The 20,286-nt window shown below is 50.3% G+C and overlaps 1 protein-coding gene across 1 annotated transcript in view; it reads right to left on the bottom strand.

Moving 5' to 3' along the window:
• Window positions 1-6,491: 6,491 nt before the first annotated feature.
• LOC144931882 (kinesin heavy chain-like) overlaps window positions 6,492-20,286 on the bottom strand; it is a 29,551-nt gene continuing 15,756 nt past the window's right edge. Inside the window, exons 13-25 of the mRNA XM_078856109.1 lie at window positions 20,013-20,081; window positions 19,017-19,223; window positions 16,427-16,570; window positions 15,644-15,832; window positions 14,305-14,422; window positions 13,347-13,423; window positions 13,076-13,185; window positions 12,511-12,612; window positions 12,306-12,366; window positions 12,109-12,180; window positions 10,761-10,862; window positions 8,707-8,914; window positions 6,492-7,486 (exon numbers count right to left, since the gene is read on the bottom strand). Of these exons, the coding sequence (XP_078712235.1) occupies window positions 7,326-7,486; window positions 8,707-8,914; window positions 10,761-10,862; window positions 12,109-12,180; window positions 12,306-12,366; window positions 12,511-12,612; window positions 13,076-13,185; window positions 13,347-13,423; window positions 14,305-14,422; window positions 15,644-15,832; window positions 16,427-16,570; window positions 19,017-19,223; window positions 20,013-20,081 (1,620 nt within the window). The 3' untranslated portion in view covers window positions 6,492-7,325. The remainder of the gene's footprint in view (window positions 7,487-8,706; window positions 8,915-10,760; window positions 10,863-12,108; window positions 12,181-12,305; window positions 12,367-12,510; window positions 12,613-13,075; window positions 13,186-13,346; window positions 13,424-14,304; window positions 14,423-15,643; window positions 15,833-16,426; window positions 16,571-19,016; window positions 19,224-20,012; window positions 20,082-20,286) is intronic.

The raw sequence follows: 20,286 nt of genomic DNA, 5'->3' as shown, positions 1-20,286 counted from the left end.
CAAGGCCGTAGCCATGGAGTCAACATTGGGGGGGGGACCAAATCTTCCAGGGGGTTTGGGGGTCGTCCCCCAGAAAAAAAAAATCTAAATTTGAAAACTAGTTTCCTGCCCAAAAATATTTTAAAATTCACTAACACATTGGATGGGATTTATTTTTTATAATAATGTCTACTAGAGTATTGTATTACATTGCTATTTTTTTTCTTTTCATCTTTCATTGTATGTAATGGCAGAGATTAGGGATTAATAAAGTACAACCATAACCACAATAATATAACCAGAAATCTATGCATTGTTATTTGAAGACAAGTCCACATATTGTGGCCAAGGTTTAGCAAATTGTTGTTTCTATTTACATAGCATAGCAATTTTTTTAAAATATTTTTATAGCAATATTACGGCCTTGAGTTTGAAACGCTCATCGACCCACCAAACTTGGTCACAACATCACGCAGCAGCCGTAGCACGGTTGCGCAGTCGATAAGCATTTCGAACTGACGAGCAAAGAGTTTCACACCTCCCGCAGCCCTCTCAGTGGAGCTCCGCGTGTTTACTGGCCGTCTGCATTTATATGCCAAAACAACCATTTTAGAAAAGAAAGCTCATTTGCTGAAACTGGAGTCGCTAAGGCACAATTATGCAATTTGTCCTCGCTGCCGTTGCGTTCTACCCACAACAACCCTCGTCGCGCATGTCAATGTTGCGTATTATAATTATACTTCAGTAGTGCACATAGTTAGCCTTTTTTTTACATTTTCTGCTGCTTAAATGGAAAACATTTCGCAAGATTATTGTGTGGACTATAGGGGCATCGTAAGGGTTGGGGTTAAAGCCGTGCAATCTCCTGCGTACCAGGCGAGGGAGACAAGATCTCACCACTTCTAGATTTGAAGCTTTCGTGACTGCAAGGATTCATATTCTTAGGTTTTTTCGGTAAAGTCACGTAGGTAAAAACATTAAATTTATAAAAGTAAAATAAAAATAAATAAAAATAAAAAATAAAAATCACGACATTTCGGAGGCAACACAAACCTCCGTCTTTTTTTTACCTACGTGACTTTACCGAAAAAAACCTAAGAATATAAACATCTCACCACCGCAGCACCCCACAACAAAGCAGTCATCGCCCCCTACTGGCAGGCTAATGCCCAATTAACATGGGTCCTTTCTTGCCAGTATCAAATTGTAATGGCAGTAGAGGCAACCTACGGTGTGAGTGGACTAGTGGTGGCCACGGGAGGTAATGACAGGGGAGTCAGCCTACGGTGTGAGTGGACTAGTGGTGGCCACGGGAGGTAATGACAGGGGAGTCAGCCTACGGTGTGAGTGGACTAGTGACCACAGGAGGTAATGACAGGGGAGTCAGCCTACGGTGTGAGTGGACTAGTGGCCACGGGAGGTAATGACAGGGGAGTCAGCCTACGGTGTGAGTGGACTAGTGGCCACGGGAGGTAATGACAGGGGAGTCAGCCAGCGGTGTGAGTGGACTAGTGGCCACGGGAGGTAATGACAGGGGAGTCAGCCTGCAGTGCGAGTGTACTAGTGGTGGCCACGGGAGGTAACGACAGGCGAGTTAACCTACGGTGTGAGTGGACTAGTGGCCACGGGAGGTAATGACAGGGGAGTCAGCCTACAGTGCGAGTGACTGGTGGCTGCGGGAATGATCGAGAATAAGAGCGTGGCCAGGTAACGGAAGAGGACGGTGGAGTCTGCCGGTAGAGCGATCTAGAACCAGCGAGAAGGTTCAGAAATGGGGGCGTGGCCTCGGACCGTACATCAGGGAGATGCGCGCGAGATTCGGGGCTGTTGCAGCGGGGGTCTCTGCCTGTCCGAGTGTGAGCACATGGCTCCTTAATAAAATAAACCATCTCAAGACAAGTGCGTCCAAGTCATCATTGCAAACCTATAAGAATAGGTTTTACCCTCTCTGACAATTACCAGAGCATGTTTTTGTTTGCATGTTCAACACAAGTTCGTGTGGTTAATGCAGGCATGATTCCTTGCAAAAGGTTTCTGTCTGGTTGTCATAACATCTTAACACCTGTGTTATTGCCAGAAAGGGTAAAACCTATTCTTATAATGCCCAACTGCAGGCCAGGTTCTGGGGTCATCCTGTGCCCCACAGAGGCAGACGAAATAAAAACAAATCACTCGTATTATTATGAAAGTTACATCTTTTGATTTTGATGCATGAAGCCAGACCCACTGTACTGGGTGAGCGAAACAGAATGAGCACGCCTGAAAACCATCGACGTGGGTTCCATTAGCATAAAACAGCGCATCATTTACTGCAGCGCGCTCGGCGTTTTTATGTGGCACGGCATTTCTGTCGGGCTCGAGATACGCAGCAATTCACCGGCATGCGGCAGATAACCCGGGTCGCGGAGGCGAATCTCAACTCCCGGTGTTACATGCCAGCTCACGAAACAAAAACATTTCCGTCGGCGGACTGCGCCGTCCGGCTAGAAATAATCATCCAAAGGTTACGGGGTCACCGCGGTCAATCCCTACTCATGCCACCCACACCACGCTAGCCCGTCGCTTCCTTCCGTCCGCCTCATCCTCCTGGAACTGTTGCACAGTCACCACCACGTGCAACTCGGCTATTGCCTTTGGCCGATCACCTCACTTATAAAACGCATGCGAATTACACGTTGATACGTACGCAGTAGTGCGCCCGTTTACGTCGGGGGATGCGTTCCTGGAAGGCGCGACGACGAACATCAAAACGACTTCGACCGACGAAGCGATGGACGGGGTAGCCGGTGGTGGAGGCTACGGAGCAAGGACGGACGACGATGCTGTCAGCGACGTGAGCGTGGGTCGAGGCGATGCAGTTTGTTTTTGGTAGTTTGTTCGTCCTTCCTATTCTTAGGTTTTTTTCGGTAAAGTCACGTAGGTAAAAAATTATAATTAATAAAAGTAAAATAAAAATAAAATAAAAATCACGTTTCGGAGGCAACACAAGCTTCCGTCTTCAGGTGGAACCGTCACAGCACGATTGCTGTATCAAGCAAGAGAAATTCCAAGAAAATCGTCCTTGTATATATACTGGTTCGTCTTTCCTCCCGCAGCTCTCCGATTAGCACGGCTGGCTACGTACGGTGCGAAAGAAGTTCAACGTACATACGCACAACACATGGACAAATGCTGTACAACACCCACACACCTAGCGTTGACAACCAACACTTCAAATGACGGTACTTTTATAGCAGCATGCACGACTAAACAATCGACACTTAGACGATCATATCAATACCTATACAAGCACCTCCAGCACGATACATATAGGGTCAACGTGACAGGCCAACAGCCTCTGTGTAGACATTATTACCACGCGATGAGTGGACTGCATTGGCTAAACTGTCCCTGTAACGCAGTGCGTGAAGTGTGGCCGGTTGTACATTGGTGTCCACCGTTCAACGACTGAACATTGAGTGTGCGCTCACTCTCACCCTCGCACCTTCGAATAGCGCGGTTGGCTACGTACGGTACGAAGAAAGTTCAACGTACCTGTCACAGACAACCAAGACATCGGGCAGCCGTACGTCACAACCGCCACAACCCACACAGGAATAGAGTAACCACACAAAAAAAAACCCAACACATTTGAGAATGCAACGTTGAAAAAAAGCGCTGTCGTTCATTTTCTACCCACGTGACTTTACCGAAAGAACCAAGAGTATAAAGATATTGTGTTATAAACGTGATCTGTGCTGTACTTTAAAGGTTCGTTACGCCATTCGCATAATGGGCGCTGCGCTGGGACAATCAGTTTTCATTTCAGTTCAGTTTCATTTATTTGGTGTAGCCCTGTGAGCCATTCGGCTCTTGAATCGGGTGCAACTGCAACAAACAAAAAACATGAACAAGAAAACATCTTAAAGTGACTATACAATCAATCCACAACACACCTGGCCTAGCGTTTCAATGAAAATATATTGCAGGGCTGCTCCTTGACCTGCTCACGCGAGCATCACGCGGTACTCATCGTCACTCGATCGTGGTCCTAAACCAGTGGTGGACAATCAACATTCCTATGTCAGAAGCCGAGGGTTATCCATAAGGCAAATTGTATTTCAGTCTATACCGTTGTTGTAGCAGCTATAATCTTCAATGCACACATTTCTCGACTTGCTGTGAATTGTAAAGTTACACGTGCAAATCGTAAACATCCTCAAACAGTCTAACAGTTCATCTTCTTGGTTCTTTCGGTAAAGTCACGTAGAAGGGAAGTAATAAAATAATAAAAATAAAACAATAAAATAAAATAATTCTCACGACGTTTCTCAAAGTTCAATGATAACATGTTCACTCATTTGCATTCTAGAGGCGAAGTGCTTCATGTTGCCCGCTCCCCTCCCGTGTTGAATGGCGACCGACTGCTCGACAAACCGTTACACAAACGCCGACCATGAGAAGAACAAATGCGTTGGTTCTGCAGAGGAAGACGCAGTTTATACACACGGCCGTCTGCGACTAATGCGTGCGTGCGGGCGACATTCGATCCCGCAAAGTTGTAGCGTTAAAACGCTTCCAGGATAGCAGCCTCCGTCGGCACAACGCGGTCCGAGATGACGGCCTGCCACCCCCCCCCCCCCCTAAGGCAGAGACGGATCATACTGCAAATATTATCCATTCGAATAAAACGACAGATAAAAGTTGTTATTTATAAATCCTTTATATTAAGTTCGCTTGCTTGCTTACGACCGTGCAAATCTTTCGGTCGTTTTTTAACCCACTTCCCGTGATCCAATCGAGCTGACATTTTCCACACAGACTCGTTGTGCGTGACAATGAATGTTCGTGAAATGTTTTTCCAGAATGTTACACTTTTTAGGACAAAAATATTATATTTAATTACCAATTGCTTAATGGTGCAATGCAATCATCTGACCCATAGGTGGCAGCCATCTCAAGCCAGAGGACGAGAGGACTCTAGCCGCCACGCATATAAAGGATTTATAGTGAAAAACTTTGTTTTTACGGGTTATACTTTTGTTTTATTACCTACAGTGGCAAACAGGTAGCGATGTCCCTTGCGGTCCACTTCGCATTGCTCTCACGCACCCCCAGCAAAGCGACGCTGGGGCTGGGATAGGGGTTGCCACCTCAGAGTTAGCAACAACAACAACCACAAATGGACGCGTCAATCGAAGAAGAGTATCTTCACAAGAGGGGAAGAGGGGAGCGCTACCCGTGCGTCGTCGTGGGACGGCGTGTGTGTGTGTGTGACATTATGCACCTGACAAAAACACATTCCTGCGGAGGGAGCTGGTAGGAACGTTGGGTTGCTCGGTCAATGGCCAGGGTCAACGGCGGCGTGGTGTATTCCGCAAATATGCCCGACTGTGAGGGCGGGCACAAGCCGGCGTGAGTAGGTTAAACGTTGAGTTTTATAAGGACACCACGGGGTGACCAGCCATCCCCACCCAGCCCCACCCCTCACCCAGCCCCACCCTCCCCACCCAGCCCCTCCCCACCCTTCCCTCCCAACCCAGCCCTCCCCACCCAGCCCCTCCTTACACGACGGACGGACACAATAATCCCATGTGGGCTGGTGTAACCAGGAGGTTCCTACCAGTATAACGCGATTGTTATTGAAGCTTTCGTGACTGCAGGAATCCATACTCTTTGGTTCTTTCGGTAAAGTCGCGTAGGTAGAAAAATAAAATAAATCACGACGTTTCGGGCGCAACACAAGCGTCCGTCATCAGGTGGGAAAGCGTGGCTTGCTGCTGAGGCAGACTGTTTTAAGAACAGACGCTTGTGTTGCGCCCGAAACGTCGTGATTTATTTTATTTTTCTACCTACGTGACTTCACCGAAGGAACTAAGGAGTAGTGATTGTTATTGTCGCGGGGCCACTTAAGAGATTTTTTTTCCCCCAGGAGGGCTTCCTTAAAGAATTAAAAAGAACGGGGCTGGTCCTGGGCAACCCCAGGCTGGTCCAGACTCCGGCAGGTGAATGTGTGGGGCAGCCTTGCCATGACGGTACAGGAATGAGCACGTTTTTTTTTTGGTAGGACTGCTCCCGATCCGCTCCGAGTTCGGCGGGAACAGATTTTATTAGTAGCTGAGAATAAATGCGAGGGATGTGAATGCTCAAAAACAATTGCTCGTGGCGGGAAGCCGTTAAAGTATCTCATTACGGCTTTAGCCGCGGCGGCAGTATGTGTTGGCCTGTAAACACGCTGCGTGGCAATCGGGATGGTGGAATTAATTCTCAAATTCAGATAGGTGTGGCGATGCTAACGGTGCACTAGTGATGCCACGCGTCACAGGTTACAATAATGTACAGTCCTGCAGGAACAAAGTCTAGATTATATTACATTTTAGGTTACATTTTTCTCAAATATCACCGATATATATATTCAATCTAAATGCATAGTGATTTCAATTGTACGGTAATTTCTTGTCTTGCAAATGTATTGATTCGTGTTTAACTATGCTTCATCGAACACTGTCTGCTTTTTGTCACGTGTGTTTTTGCTGAATTTCGCACAATGCACGTTTTGCAATACCCTCCGCTTGATTCTTTAACAATAAACATTATTTGGTGATGCTGCTGCTGCGTGGACAGTGGCGGAGAAGCACAAACAACAACAATCAATGCATTCGTCAATAAGAGTGGGTTTAAAATATATATATATAATTGGAGACGTTACGACCATGGTTCTGATTCACTCACTTAAATCGTTTATTTTTTATTTTAAGGCGGTGTTATTGATGGACGTGTTGAGATTGTCTGGTTCTATATAAAGTCGATTCATAGTAAATCTGACCCACCCCATATTCCACACTGACGCTTGATTTATAAAAACCAATCATTCCCAACGAATTTCCCCAGAATGTATTTTTAGCAATGGAAACTTAAAACGACATAATTCTAGCAATAAGTTAACTAACGTCAAAAAACACATTTTCATCCATTCCGTCTACCCGCTTGCTCGACAAAGGCTTTACCGCGCCTTGTCGGTCACTGGGGTTGTTTGGCCATACTTCACCCACGCTGGTCCTTGGAGGTTGATGCAGGGGCGGGCACGATGATGCAGTGCGACCAATTCAGGCATCATTCGCCACCGACGTCAACCGTGACCGGAAATCAACCTCAGGTTGGCAGGTTCGCAGCGCGGCGCACTTACACCTCCACCACCACCGCCACCACTCTCCACCCCACGTAGCGTCAAGATTTTAATCACAGGGTAACCGCCGAGCAGACGACGAAAACCAGCGCGGTACTAATCTTCACCGACAAAGGCATCGTTAGTGGAAAGCCGGAGAGCGGCGGGTGATTCCCCGAGTTCAGAGCGGGGTCAAGCCGGGTCACTCGCTGGCCTTTCTGGACATGATGGGGGCCACCGCCTCGTTCTCGATGGACACGCTGGCGGAACGCTGAGCCGCGGGAAACACCTCTCCCTCCCCCAGGATGGTCTTCATGTAGGACGGGGACGTGATTTGCTGCTGTCCGGCACGGATTGGCTTCACTGCAAGCACAGAGACAAATTCGGGGGAGCACCGTCACCGGTGACAAAGACGACGGCGGTGATGGGCTTAGCGAGTCATTGAATTGTCGCCGGCGTGTCCGGGAGAAAATTCCTGCAGCTTTCTCATTGCCCCATCCAATGATCTATCGTTAAAATCATCAGATAAGGGGATATTTTGCATGAGCATTTGCAACAATGCTCATCTCGACTGGTGGCCAATCCGCTGTTGGATGAGGGCCTCCCCACGCACGTGTCGGTCGTGGGGGCTTTTTTTGAACATGCTTCACCACAGGGGACAGTGCGGTTCGGTTTCCCCACCGCAACCAAAGGTAAAGGTGCAGCCCTGCAATGTATTGCTCGTGCCACTGGTGGAGGAAGGGCCTCGATTTGAGGACGCTCAGTAAAACCCCCTCGAGATGGATATTGGGCCTACTCTTCCACGCCGGGCAGACGTCTCGAAAAAGAGTTGGGAAAAAAGTACAGGACAAAGATCCCCCGTACAGCCTCAAGAGACTGTTGGGGCAAGTGCTGTTAGCGAGCACCTGTGAAGGTCGGCACGTCTAGCCGCCTTTGTCTCACCAGTGCTGTATTTACATATAGCTGAGTCGACCTAGGGGAGGCCCAGGACCGGTTCAGACAATCGTCACTGGTCTTGGCCGTGAGTGGAACTCAGGTCGCCGGGTTCGTAGCGCAACTCACTAACCGCTACACTGACGCTCCTCCCTTTTACGCACACACACAACATACGTACGCACACACACACAACATATGTACACACACAACATATGTACACACACAACATATGTACACACACACAACATACGTACACACACAACATATGTACACACACACACAGCATATGTACACACACAACATACGTACACACACACATAACATACACACACACACATAACGTACACACACACACAACATACGTACACACACAACACACACAACATACGTACACACACACACAACATACGTACACACACACACAACATACGTACACACACACACACAGCATACATACACACACACAGCATACGCACACACACACACACAACATACGCACACACACACAACATACGTACACACACACACAACACACACAACATACGTACACACACGCACAAACATACACACACACGCACAAACATACGTACACACATACGCGTACACACACACAACGCCGAAGAAGGGGGGGGGCGGCACCGCCGTACCGATGTGGCCCCGCTGTGCCCCGCCGCGCTTGCGCACGGCCTCCTTGATGCGCTCCACCTCGTGCTGGTATTGCCGCCGCTGCTTGGCGGCGCCCTCCTTGGCTTCGTGCAGCGCCGCTTCCAGGTCCTTGACGCGCTGCGCCGTGCTCCGCAGGCGCTTCTCCAGCTTGGGCAGCTCGCAGCGCAGGTCGGCGTTGTCGCGCACCAACTGCGCCGCGCGGAGGGGCAGGCAGGCGGCGAAGGTTCGCGGAGACCCGCGGCCCCAACTCCCTCCCCTTCCCCCGTACGGTGCGCTGTTGCGTGGTTTTCCGGGACCGGTGAAGTGAACGGCACCTCGGCCGCGCCGCCGATCACGGCGTTCCCTCGTTGTTCGCGCCAAGGGATACACTCCGGGAGGTGCGAATGATATTGGCCTACGAACACCGCTATCTTTACATATTCCTTGGTTCTTTCGGTAAAGTCATCACGTAGAATAGAAATAATAAAATAATAAAAATAAAACATAATAAAATAATTCTCAAGACGTTTCGGCCACAACGCAAGCAGCCGTCCTCAGGTGAAGAACAGCATCTGTCATTCAGACTCTGTCTTCTCGACAGACCTGTTCTTCACCTGAGGACGGCTGCTTGCGTTGTGGCCGAAACGTCGTGAGAATTAGGTCTGTCTTCTCGACAGACCTGTTCTTCACCTGAGGACGGCTGCTTGCGTTGTGGCCGAAACGTCGTGAGAATTATTTTATCATGTTTTATTTTTATTATTTTATTATTTCCATTCTACGTGACTTTACCGAAAGAACCAAGAAGATGAATCCCCGTAGTCATGAAAGCTTTAAATCGAAATTTATCTTTACATAATCAAGGGTTTTGGGTTTGATCGCGTAAGTTTGAATGCGTCGTAACTCTCCACACACTCGACACAGCCAGCGAGGTTCGTCACGTAAACAACGACGCCAATTAGTTACTACTTCAGTCCAACCGGTACATTTACTCTCCAACACACCGGTGGGCTGAAGAAGTAACTAATTGGTGCGTTGTTTACGTGACAAACCTTGCAGGCTGTGTCGGGTGGTGGAGGGTTACGACACATTTATACTTACGCGATCTAACCCAAAAAACTTTATTACGAATAATATTGATCATGGAAGCCTACGTGTTAAACACCGTAGTTTTTAAACGCATTACCTTAAATGAATACGCAAATAAGCTATTACAAAAATGGAAATTGTCAGAACACAAAAATAAAAAATTTGTTGTAATAAACATAAAGTAAAAAAATATATTGAAGTATTAAATAATAGTTTATAAATAAATTTACCGTATCTCACCACCATCATCTCTCATCACTTTCTCGCATCACATTCCCTCTCATCACTTTATCTCATCACGTTCTCTCTCTCTCGATGCACTCGTGTAGAGTTCAAGATGCGATTCGCGGATAGTCAAAAATCGCGGACAGCAAGATCGTGACAAACGAGGGAATGCATACCACGAAACGCTCATTTTCTCGACCTCAACGGGAGATACGCCGATTAGGGCGCTGTGCGGGAACGTGCGGCCATGAATCGCAAATTAATTCGTCGAGTGGGGCATCCACGAAGGAGCTCGTCAATCGCGGCCTCGTCATCTGGCTCTTTGTTTGCGGACGACAACGGACACAGCTCTCCCCATCCGCACCTAGTTTACACAACAAAGGCTCATTCCTAACAGCGTGCTTCAGCCGCACCGAACCTCACAAAAATAATATTCAGGGCCTACCTTGGCTCCTCCCACCCTCAACCAGTATATATACAAGGACTGTTTTCTTGGAATTTCTCTCACTTGATACAGCTATCGTGCTGTGACGGTTCCACCTGAAGACGGAAGCTTGTGTTGCCTCCGAAACGTCGTGATTTTTATTTTATTTTTATATTTATTTCATTAATTTAAATGTTTTACCTACGTTACTTTACCGAAAACAAACCTAAGAATACAGCTCTCCCTGGTGGCTGCCGCAGTTTGGTTGGCGGCGAGCGCCGGGTCGGTGCTGTGCCGGGTCGGTCCTGGCGCCCCTCTCACCTGCTTGTGCACCTGATGCAGCTGCTCCACGTTTTTCTCGAGGAACGCGATCCTGTGCTTCTGCGCGATGCTCCCCCCGGCGTCCTCGTCGGCGTCTGAATTCTGCGAAAAGGTGAGTTTCACGAGGCTCAAGATGTGCGCGGCGAGCAAACGAGAAAATGACTTCTAATAAAACTTAAACGATTTTTTGTATTTTACCAGGTAAGGCCCACTGAGCTGTGTAGCTCTTTTTCAGAAGCGACCTGGTCACAAATTATAGCTCAACGAAGTGGCTTATCATGTGGACATTTATAGCAGCCAAATACTCTGAACGCATGTTGATTCTAAATGCGGAGGGAAAAACTGGAGGATCCGGAGAAAAATCAACGCAACCACGGGGAGAGAGACACGCAAACTCCAAATATACAGGCTTCAGGGTCAGGGTTAAACCCATGCCCTCTTGTATACCAGGCGAGGCACCACAGCTATCCGCCGTGTTCGCCGCCCGTGATTTCTGGCTGTGCCCAGTGCCGGATTATCCGAGTAGCAAAAGTAGCTACACATGCCCCGCACTAAATGTTTCAAGCTAATCAATTCCAATTCAGTGATTCTGCACTTGCTTTATTACTATACTACGATACCGCCTTCAACTTTTATGAACGACTGAATGTTTAAGGTTAGTGATTTGTATTGTATATCAAATGAAAAAATGCAATAGCTTTATTGTGCAAGTAAAACATTTGTGTTATAATATTTTCGTGATTATTTTTATTTAGGGCCACCTTTATCACATATGCTACAGGCCCCGCACTAGCTTAATCGGGCAATGGCCGTGCCGCTTTGTGTAGCTCGGAATAACGTCCGAGATGTTGGCTATCAACAACAAGGCAACTCCTATGACTAATTGAGAAAGGGACGCAAGCGTAGGATTGATCACCCTGTCGCTGGCCGCCTTTGGGGAGGGTGTATAGTGTGAAAGGCCGAAACATCCTAGGAACCAAAGGCACACTACTGACGATGCGCTCCCCAAATTTCACCAGGCTCACTGTTCATGAACTCTTGGAAGTGCTTGCACAAAGGATAGTAACATCTCATCCTGTGTTCTTGGAATCGACGGTTCACTCCCGCGCGCCGGGAGCTTCTCCAGGCACTGGCCTGGAAGCTCATGCACGGCACAAACCGCAGGTAACGGCCGTGGAAAAACCGCGCGGCCGTGTCACATCCATACACGTCCTTCCAAAATAAACCAGCCATCAGTCACGGCAAGGGAAATGTTAGTGTCGACCACTCAAGGCTTTGTTCAGCACTCTTTGTATGTGCGCTGCACTTTCCCCCGTGATTGTTTTGTCGAGCGTGTGGCGTTCGTTACCCGTTTGAGTTTTGCCGACAGGTCTGAAACGAGCATCTTCCTTAAGCTGTGCAAAGTCTTCAGTTCTTTGGCCTGGAGGAGACAACGCAAAAACCATTACTCTCAACCGTATCGAGCGTCATTTGCACCCCAAAATGTATCACCATAAAAGAAGCTTGCCAAAGACAAATATGGCACGGTATCCAACCGCCACTTACCACCGATTCTTCCAATCCTTTGAGCTCCTGCTTGGCCTGCTCACGACCTTCATTAATGACGCTGCCATAACACGTACACGGCAGAGAATAAAAACAACAAAAAGAAGCAACTTTTCACTTGAGTTAAGCAAGACAAAAGTGAAAATCCGAAGGAGTGCGAGCCGACGAGATAAATACTGGGTGTATCTCAGCGGCGACCGCTCACGCGAGCTTGTTGAGTTTCTGGCTCTTTTCCTCTTCCTCGACCTTCAGCTTCTGGTAATCGGCACGCAGCGTGTCCTGCTCGAGCGTGTGGCACCGGTTCGCGCTGCGAGAGCAGATAATGAACATCCGTCAGGGGATTTCCTTGGGCAGTAAAGAAACAACGAGAGAGCATTCGTCTTTCTAATGAGGTTTCTTGTTTTGACAAAAGCACGGTGGCTTCGTGAGACACGCACAACATTGGCAAACAATGCACTTTTAACATTCAACTCGAATCGTGACAACATCTGAGGGCGCATCGTGCGGCGCGTTCAGATGCGCTTCTGCGGCCGTCTGGAACGCTCTTCCCTTCCGATATTGGGAAGCCACTGGAGCTATGCACTTTTAAATCATCTAGATTGAAAACGAATTTCTTCAGAAGCGCTTTTGTCCTTTCCCCCGTGCCTCCGATTAGCACGGTTGGCTACGTACGGTGAGAAATAAATTCAAGACACACACGCATACAAGGCGACGTGCACACAAACACTCGTGTGCGTGGGGGGGGGAGGGGAAGGGAAGGAGCCGCTTACTCCTGGAGGCGGTCGATGAGTTTCTGCTTCTCCTCGTTCTCGTCGCGCAGGCGCGACAGCTGCTTCTGGTGCTTCTCCCTGTGCAAGGTCATCTGCTGCTCCAGCGCTTTCTGCGAGGGGAGGGGGGGTGGAGGGGGGGTTACGGCGGTGCAGAGAGCCGTCGGCTGACGGTTAGCGGCCACACGGCAGCGGCGGGCTCGGGCGCGAGAAAGCGACCTCCGTCTTGACCAGCGCGCGGGGGGGGGGGGGGGGGGTGGGGTTACACACGCACCTGCATGTTCGTGGAGTCCTGCAGCATGTCCTGGTGCTCCTTCTCCTTGTCCTTGAAAGCCGTCTCTTTCATTTGCTCTGCCGTCGAATGAAAGAAGGAAACGAGCGATAAAAACCACGGCGGTCGCATCGTCAGCGGCAACGGTGAGGGGCTCCCTGAAGGAGACGCTCAAAGATGAACGACGAGATGGCGATGATTCGATCCCACTCGAAGCCATCTGCAGTCCTGTTAAGCCACTCAGGGTTGTCTCAACAACATATATTGTGTTCTACTGAGGACCCTCACAACGAAGTCTTACAGACCGTGTTGGCCAGAGCTGCTGACGAGGACCTTTCATGGCCGATGTGCCATGCCAGATACTTATTTAACGCCGAGATGACCGAGGACAGGCCCAGGATAGCTTCAGGTAGCACAATACTGCACGTACTGGACATCTTTGAAAAAAGAGCTCATCGGATTCCTCCAGTAGAAATACATATTCTGATTCTGATCTGACGTGGTCAAGAATGGGCTCCTGGGTCACTGGGACTCTAGCAAGGACCACAGAACCGCCATTCCTCAATAAGGTTTGGCCCGAATATCACAATTGAGGTCAGAACTTGCCACGCTAGACAGACCGATACCACGGCCAGTGCACTGCGGCCACGCGCGGTGGCCAATGATGATCATCACAGTGGGCGATTATATTCTTGTGCACGGTGACAGGAGCTGAATGCCAATGTTGTGGTGTGCTAGCCGCGACGAGAAGGCTTCAGGAGAGAGTTTAAAAGTGTTGCTATTCATCCTCTAATCGAAGGAGCGCAGACCAGAGTGGTTTACTCTGGGTGGGAGACAGTGGCCTTCTCGTAGCCCACCTGTTAACCTGTTTCCGTATTGCCTCAAACGCAACCGCATTCGAGGGGAAATGGAAGTCGTTAATATGAAGCGGGATAGTGGGGGCGATGACCCCCGGACTCACCCTGACTGCTGATGTTGGCAAGGTCCTCGTTCAGGCTGTCGACCGTCTCCTCAAGCAGCCTCTTCTTCTGCTCCACCGTCTGGACGTAGTCGCTCATCGACTTGATCTTGGCCTCGTGCTGCAGCGATACGTCGCGACAGAGTGAACACGCGTGGACCAAGCGGGGGCGTTGGCAACCGTAATGATCAACGACGACAACAACAACGACAAAAACGACACGCAGGCTCACTGCGCGCTCCCGCGAAGCATTGTGGGTAGCGGCGTACATCACGTGGTTTCAGTCCATCAAGGGGGATGAGTTTAAACGAGCAAACTCTGAACCGGTTTCAACGTTATCGAGCTCATCAGCAAAGTCGGGCTTGTTAAACACATTACTGCTGGTTGCACAGATGTTCCTGGCAATAGGCCTTCATATAAAAAATATGCATCGCATAAACCTTAATTATATTAGAGTCGATATAACGGAAGAATACAAATACGTTAAGAGCACGTTGTAAATGTCAATTGTGAAATTAACTCTTGGCAAAATAACCATCTCTTATCCATTATGTATGAACGTCAATTATACTGTCACTCTGCCTGGCCCATCAGTGTGATTATCTGCTTACTCCTTACCACACCCTCATCACAATAATTTGGCACCTTCGCTGGAATTGTATCGATCCATTTCATCAATGCATTAAGTCTCATTACGGTTGCCAATTCGAACGCCATTACGCATTTGTTTAGGCAAATTAAGAGGCGCAGCCCTGCAATGTCTCACTGACGCCTCTGCTGGCAGAAGGCCCTTCACCTGGGTGAGCTCTAGACATCCCCCTCTAGAGACTATTTGGTCTACTCTTCCGTGCTGGTCGGACATCTGGGAGGAGGTGCCCTAATCTTACTCCAGCAACACCTGATACCACCAGGTGGACAGAGGCGTGGGGATTGAAGAAACCTGCACCATGAATCGGCCATCTCTGATATGCATGTGTATGCACGTTGAACTTCTTTCGCACCGTACGTAGCCAACCGTGCCAATCGGAGGTGCGGGGGAAGGACGACAAACTGAACACAAAAAGCGGTTCTAAAGAAACGAGTTTTCAATCTGGATGATGAATAAAAAGTGCACAGCTCCAGTGGCTTCCTAATATCGAAAGGAAGAACGTTCCAGACGGCCGCAGAAGCGCATCCGAAAGCATGGCGATGCACTGACCATCAGCGGGCAAAGTATGGTCAAATAACCGCCACGACCCGAGACGTTCCAGCTAGCCAGAACGTGCGGCATGTGTGCGTGTGTGCGTGTGTGCGTGTGTGCGTGCGCACGCGTGCGCATGGTGGTGCACGGGAGAAGCCGAACCTGGGACACCAGCAGTTGACACCGTGCGAGCTCCTGCCGGCTCTCCTCCGCCCGCCGGCCGCTCTCACTCTGGGCGTTTTCCATCTGCTGGCAGCGCTTGGCCAGCGCCGTCACCTCAGCCTTCACCTTGCCGGCGTAGAGGCGCGCCGCCGCCACGTCCTCGTCGCCGCCCGCGCTCGGATCGGCGACCTGGGACGGGGGGGGGGGTACGGGGGGGGGGGAACGCAACGTCGCCGCCGGGAGAGAGAATTCGCTGGCACGGTCGCGTCGCTTCGCGCCGACCCGCGCAGGGCGTTTCGATCGCAAGCTCCTGCGCCGACCGATTGCCTAACGAGGCCGGGATCAGTCGATGGCGTTCGCTGCCCATGCGTCCAGGTGAAGAATGAAAATAGATCAACACGGCTCTCTGCTCAAATGAGCAGCGGGGCAATATTCCGCTCCGTTGTGTGTTGCCGGCCACGGTAAGGGCAACAAACTGAACACCAAAAAGCAGTTCCAATTCGTTGTTTCAACCTAGACGATTTAAAAGTGCACAGCTCCCAGCGGCTTCCTAATATCGGAAGGAGGAGCCTGGTGACCATGAGCCAGCGGTGGAAACTCCACACTCCCGCGGCAGGGCTCAGCGCCTCCAAAGGGCGTTTGCCGTCGTCTCCGTGACAACGCGGTAACGGATTTTACCGTCCCCCCCCCCCCCCCCCGGGGAGGGAGCATCGGAACTGCGCGCTCAAGCTACACCGACGAAACCGCCGTTGGTGGGGGGTTCAAGCGTCTGCGCCAGGGCACCTTGAGCTCGCTGCTGCCGACGGCAACGCCGATTTCCCCGAGGTCTTTGACGAGGGCGGCCATCACGTCGCCGACGCGCCTCTTCTGCTGCACGTTCACGTCCTGGAGGTGCCGGAACTCCTCTTCTCGCGTCGCCAGCTTGATCTGAACGAGTGAAACGAACGCGTCTGGGACGTCGTCGTCACGCGCCGACACGCTTACGAACGCACAGGACTGCTGCGTTACGACCATTGCAATGAGCGGGGGGGTATCAATCGACAATGATGGGTTAGGGCATCCTTAAAATTAATAAAAGTAAAATAAAATAATTATTTTATAAAATAATAATTTTATTTTACTTTTATTAATTTTAATGTTTTACCTACGTGACTTTACCGAAAAAACCTAAAAATATGAATCCTTGCAGTCACGAAAGCTTCAAATCTAGAATTAGGGCATCCTTCTTCTTCACACATTCTAGACAGGATATCGTCGTACCCACTGTTATAAAACAATCGTCTGTACAGTATATCGATATTCGCTTGTAGTATGGGTCAGTCTGCATGTGTCCACTTCATCAGCAGAAATCACAAAGTGACCACTGGAAGGATATGGCAATGAAAATGAATGACCTCAGACCTTCAAGGCATAAATATGTCTCTATTAGAACCGACAGGGTTCATCCCATTCAAGGATCACAACAAAGGTCATTAGCAGCAGCTCTTCGCACCGATATTCTACGCAAAGCGACCTCACAAGTAACTTGGTTTCCATTGCAGCTGCCTTCACCCATCCTGCGAAGGGGTTCTTAACGGTCCAATGAACGGCAAAGGGCGACGGGATCTGACGGGTGACGCCATGGCTCTCCGAGGGCATCTTTTGCGTCCCACTCACGCGGAGATGAACGTCGGACGAAACGCGGCACAAAACCCGCAAACCACATCGGAGCAACCACGCGGCACAACCGGGGACTTTCACGCAGCGACAGGGATGAATGAATGGGATGGGTGAACACCCCAGGGTGAGTGTGGGATGAGTGAACAGCAGGGTGAGTCTGGGGTGGGTGAACAGCAGAGTGAGTCTGGGGTGGGTGAACACCCCAGGGTGAGTGTGGGATGAGTGAACAGCAGGGTGAGTCTGGGGTGGGTGAACAGCAGAGTGAGTCTGGGGTGGGTGAACACCCCAGGGTGAGTGTGGGATGAGTGAACAGCAGGGTGAGTCTGGGGTGGGTGAACAGCAGAGTGAGTCTGGGGTGGGTGAACACGAGGGTGAGTCTGGGATGGATGAACAGCAGAGTGATAGTGGCTGAACATCCCAGGGTGAGTCTGGGATGGGTGAACAGCAGGGTGAGTCTGGGATGGGTGAACAGCAGGGTGAGTCTGGGATGGGTGAACAGCAGGGTGAGTCTGGGATGGGTGAACACCTCAGAGTGAGTGTGGGATGGGTGAACAGCAGGGTGAGTGTGGGATGAGTGAACACCACAGGATGAGTGTGGGATGGGTGAACAGCAGGGTGAGTGTGGGATGGATGAACAGCAGGGTGAGTGTGGGATGGATGAACAGCAGGGTGAGTGTGGGATGAGTGAACAGCAGGGTGAGTGTGGGATGGATGAACAGCAGGGTGAGTGTGGGATGGATGAACAGCAGGGTGAGTGTGGGATGGATGAACAGCAGGGTGAGTGTGGGATGAGTGAACAGCAGGGTGAGTGTGGGTTGGGTGAACAGCAGGGTGAGTCTGGGATGGGTGAACAGCAGGGTGAGTCTGGGGTGGGGAACACGAGGGTGAGTCTGGGTTGGGTGAACACCCCAGGGTGAGTCTGGGATGAGTGAACAGCGGGGTGAGTGTGGGATGGGTGAACAGCAGGGTGAGTGTGGGATGGGTGAACAGCAGGGTGAGTGTGGGATGGGTGAACAGCAGGGTGAGTGTGGGATGGGTGAACAGCAGGGTGAGTGTGGGATGGGTGAACAGCAGGGTGAGTGTGGGATGGGTGAACAGCAGGGTGAGTGTGGGATGGGTGAACAGCAGGGTGAGTGTGGGATGGGTGAACACCAGGGTGAGTGTGGGATGGGTGAACAGCAGGGTGAGTGTGGGATGGGTGAACAGCAGGGTGAGTCTGGGATGGATGAACAGCAGAGTGAGTCTGGGATGGGTGAACACCAGGGTGAGTGTGGGTTAGGTGAACAGCAGGGTGAGTCTGGATTGGGTGAACACCCCATGGTGAGTCTGGGTTGGGGAACACGAGGGTGAGTGTGGGTTGGGGAACACGAGGGTGAGTCTGGGATGGATGAACAGCAGGGTGAGTCTGGATTGGGTGAACAGCAGGGTGAGTCTGGGATGGATGAACAGCAGGGTGAGTCTGGGGTGGGTGAACATGAGGGTGAGTGTGGGTTGGGTGAACAGCAGGGTGAGTCTGGGTTGAGGAACACGAGGGTGAGTGTGGGATGAGTGAACACCAGGGTGAGTCTGGGATGGGTGAACAGCAGGGTGAGTCTGGATTGGGTGAACACCCCAGGGTGAGTGTGGGATGGATGAACAGCAGAGTGAGTCTGGCTGAACACCCCAGGGTGAGTCTGGGATGGTTGAACACCAGGGGGTGCGACAAGACCCATACCGCCTGCTCCTGCACATCCTTGCTCAGCGCCTCGAACAAGGAGGTCTTCTCCTCGGCCTCCTGATTCTTCTGGTCGTAATTGAGGGCGAGCTCCTCCAAGGCCTGCAGCACCTCCTTCACCTCCTCCTTGGCCGCCTTGTTGTCGCTCTGAAGACGCAGGAGCTCCTCCTGCCCGAGGCTCTGCTCTCGGTTCGACGCTATCAGGAGCTGACCGGTAGAAGCGGGGTTGGCGGTCGACACGGCACGGCGCACACACCGCCAGTGGTGCAAGTTCGAGAAGATCCCCACCACCACCACCACCATTATCATCATCATTAACCCCACCGTATACCAGACGTTAAGTGGAGCTGGGCCGGTCCGTTTATTTACGTAGTCCATAACCTCACTGATTATCGGTTCAATTTCTTGACTACATTGAACATAATTAGAAAATAATCTCACAGTGGGGGGAAGGGAGGGGGGTGTTTTCTATCTTCAGGAGGAAGGGTGTTAGGGCAGCTGCTACTTTTAAGGTGCCTGAGCAAATTCAAGCACGAAAAATGATTCGATTGCAGATGTTGCGTGGATCGATCGACTGAACCTATGAAGTGGTCCCAGCCCGAGTCGTGAGTAGGTCTCTTGGTGGCCCTAAAGTCGAGTGGTGGACACCTCAACATCATTACGGTGGCGGCCATGGCACAATCACCCCATTGGCATCACACGAAATAGTACGTATTTTACGGCCCCTGCAGAGTTGATGGGCCAAGTCAAACTCCCATTGAGATGAATTAATGCATGACTTTCTGGCTGCGAATTAAGCAATCTGACCACATTACCACCCAATCCGGTTATGTATTATTATACATTGCTATGTTATAATTACCATTATCCATGGGTGGTTAAACATAATGGGGGGGGGGGGGTTAAAAAAATAACAACAACAGTTTATTGGATTAAACAAAACTAAGTGAAAAAACGGAATGGGTGCGCAGTGAAATCAATAACGAGAGAAAATACCTCCTCCTGCTCCAGCAATTTCTGCTTCAGCTTCTCCACCGCCTGGCTCTGCTGATTGATCTCCTCGTCCTTCAAGAGAGCAAAACTCTGCGTGAGAGACTTAAACCAACAGGATCGAACAGAGCAAGCCACACGTTCAACACACCCGATCCATCACCGAATATCCCCAGCCCATTAGAAACACAAAAGTCACTCCACCCAAACCCCCCCACCCTGCACCCATCCTCCTTGGCTCCTCCCCCCTCCTCTTACCCTATATAATAACAATGTCCCA

The sequence above is a fragment of the Lampetra fluviatilis genome, chromosome 1 (assembly GCF_964198595.1).
Source record: "Lampetra fluviatilis chromosome 1, kcLamFluv1.1, whole genome shotgun sequence".
NCBI classification, from domain to species: Eukaryota; Metazoa; Chordata; class Hyperoartia; order Petromyzontiformes; family Petromyzontidae; genus Lampetra; species Lampetra fluviatilis.
Note: the sequence above shows the minus strand (reverse complement) of the source record. Positions and strands in the feature narration are given on the sequence as shown.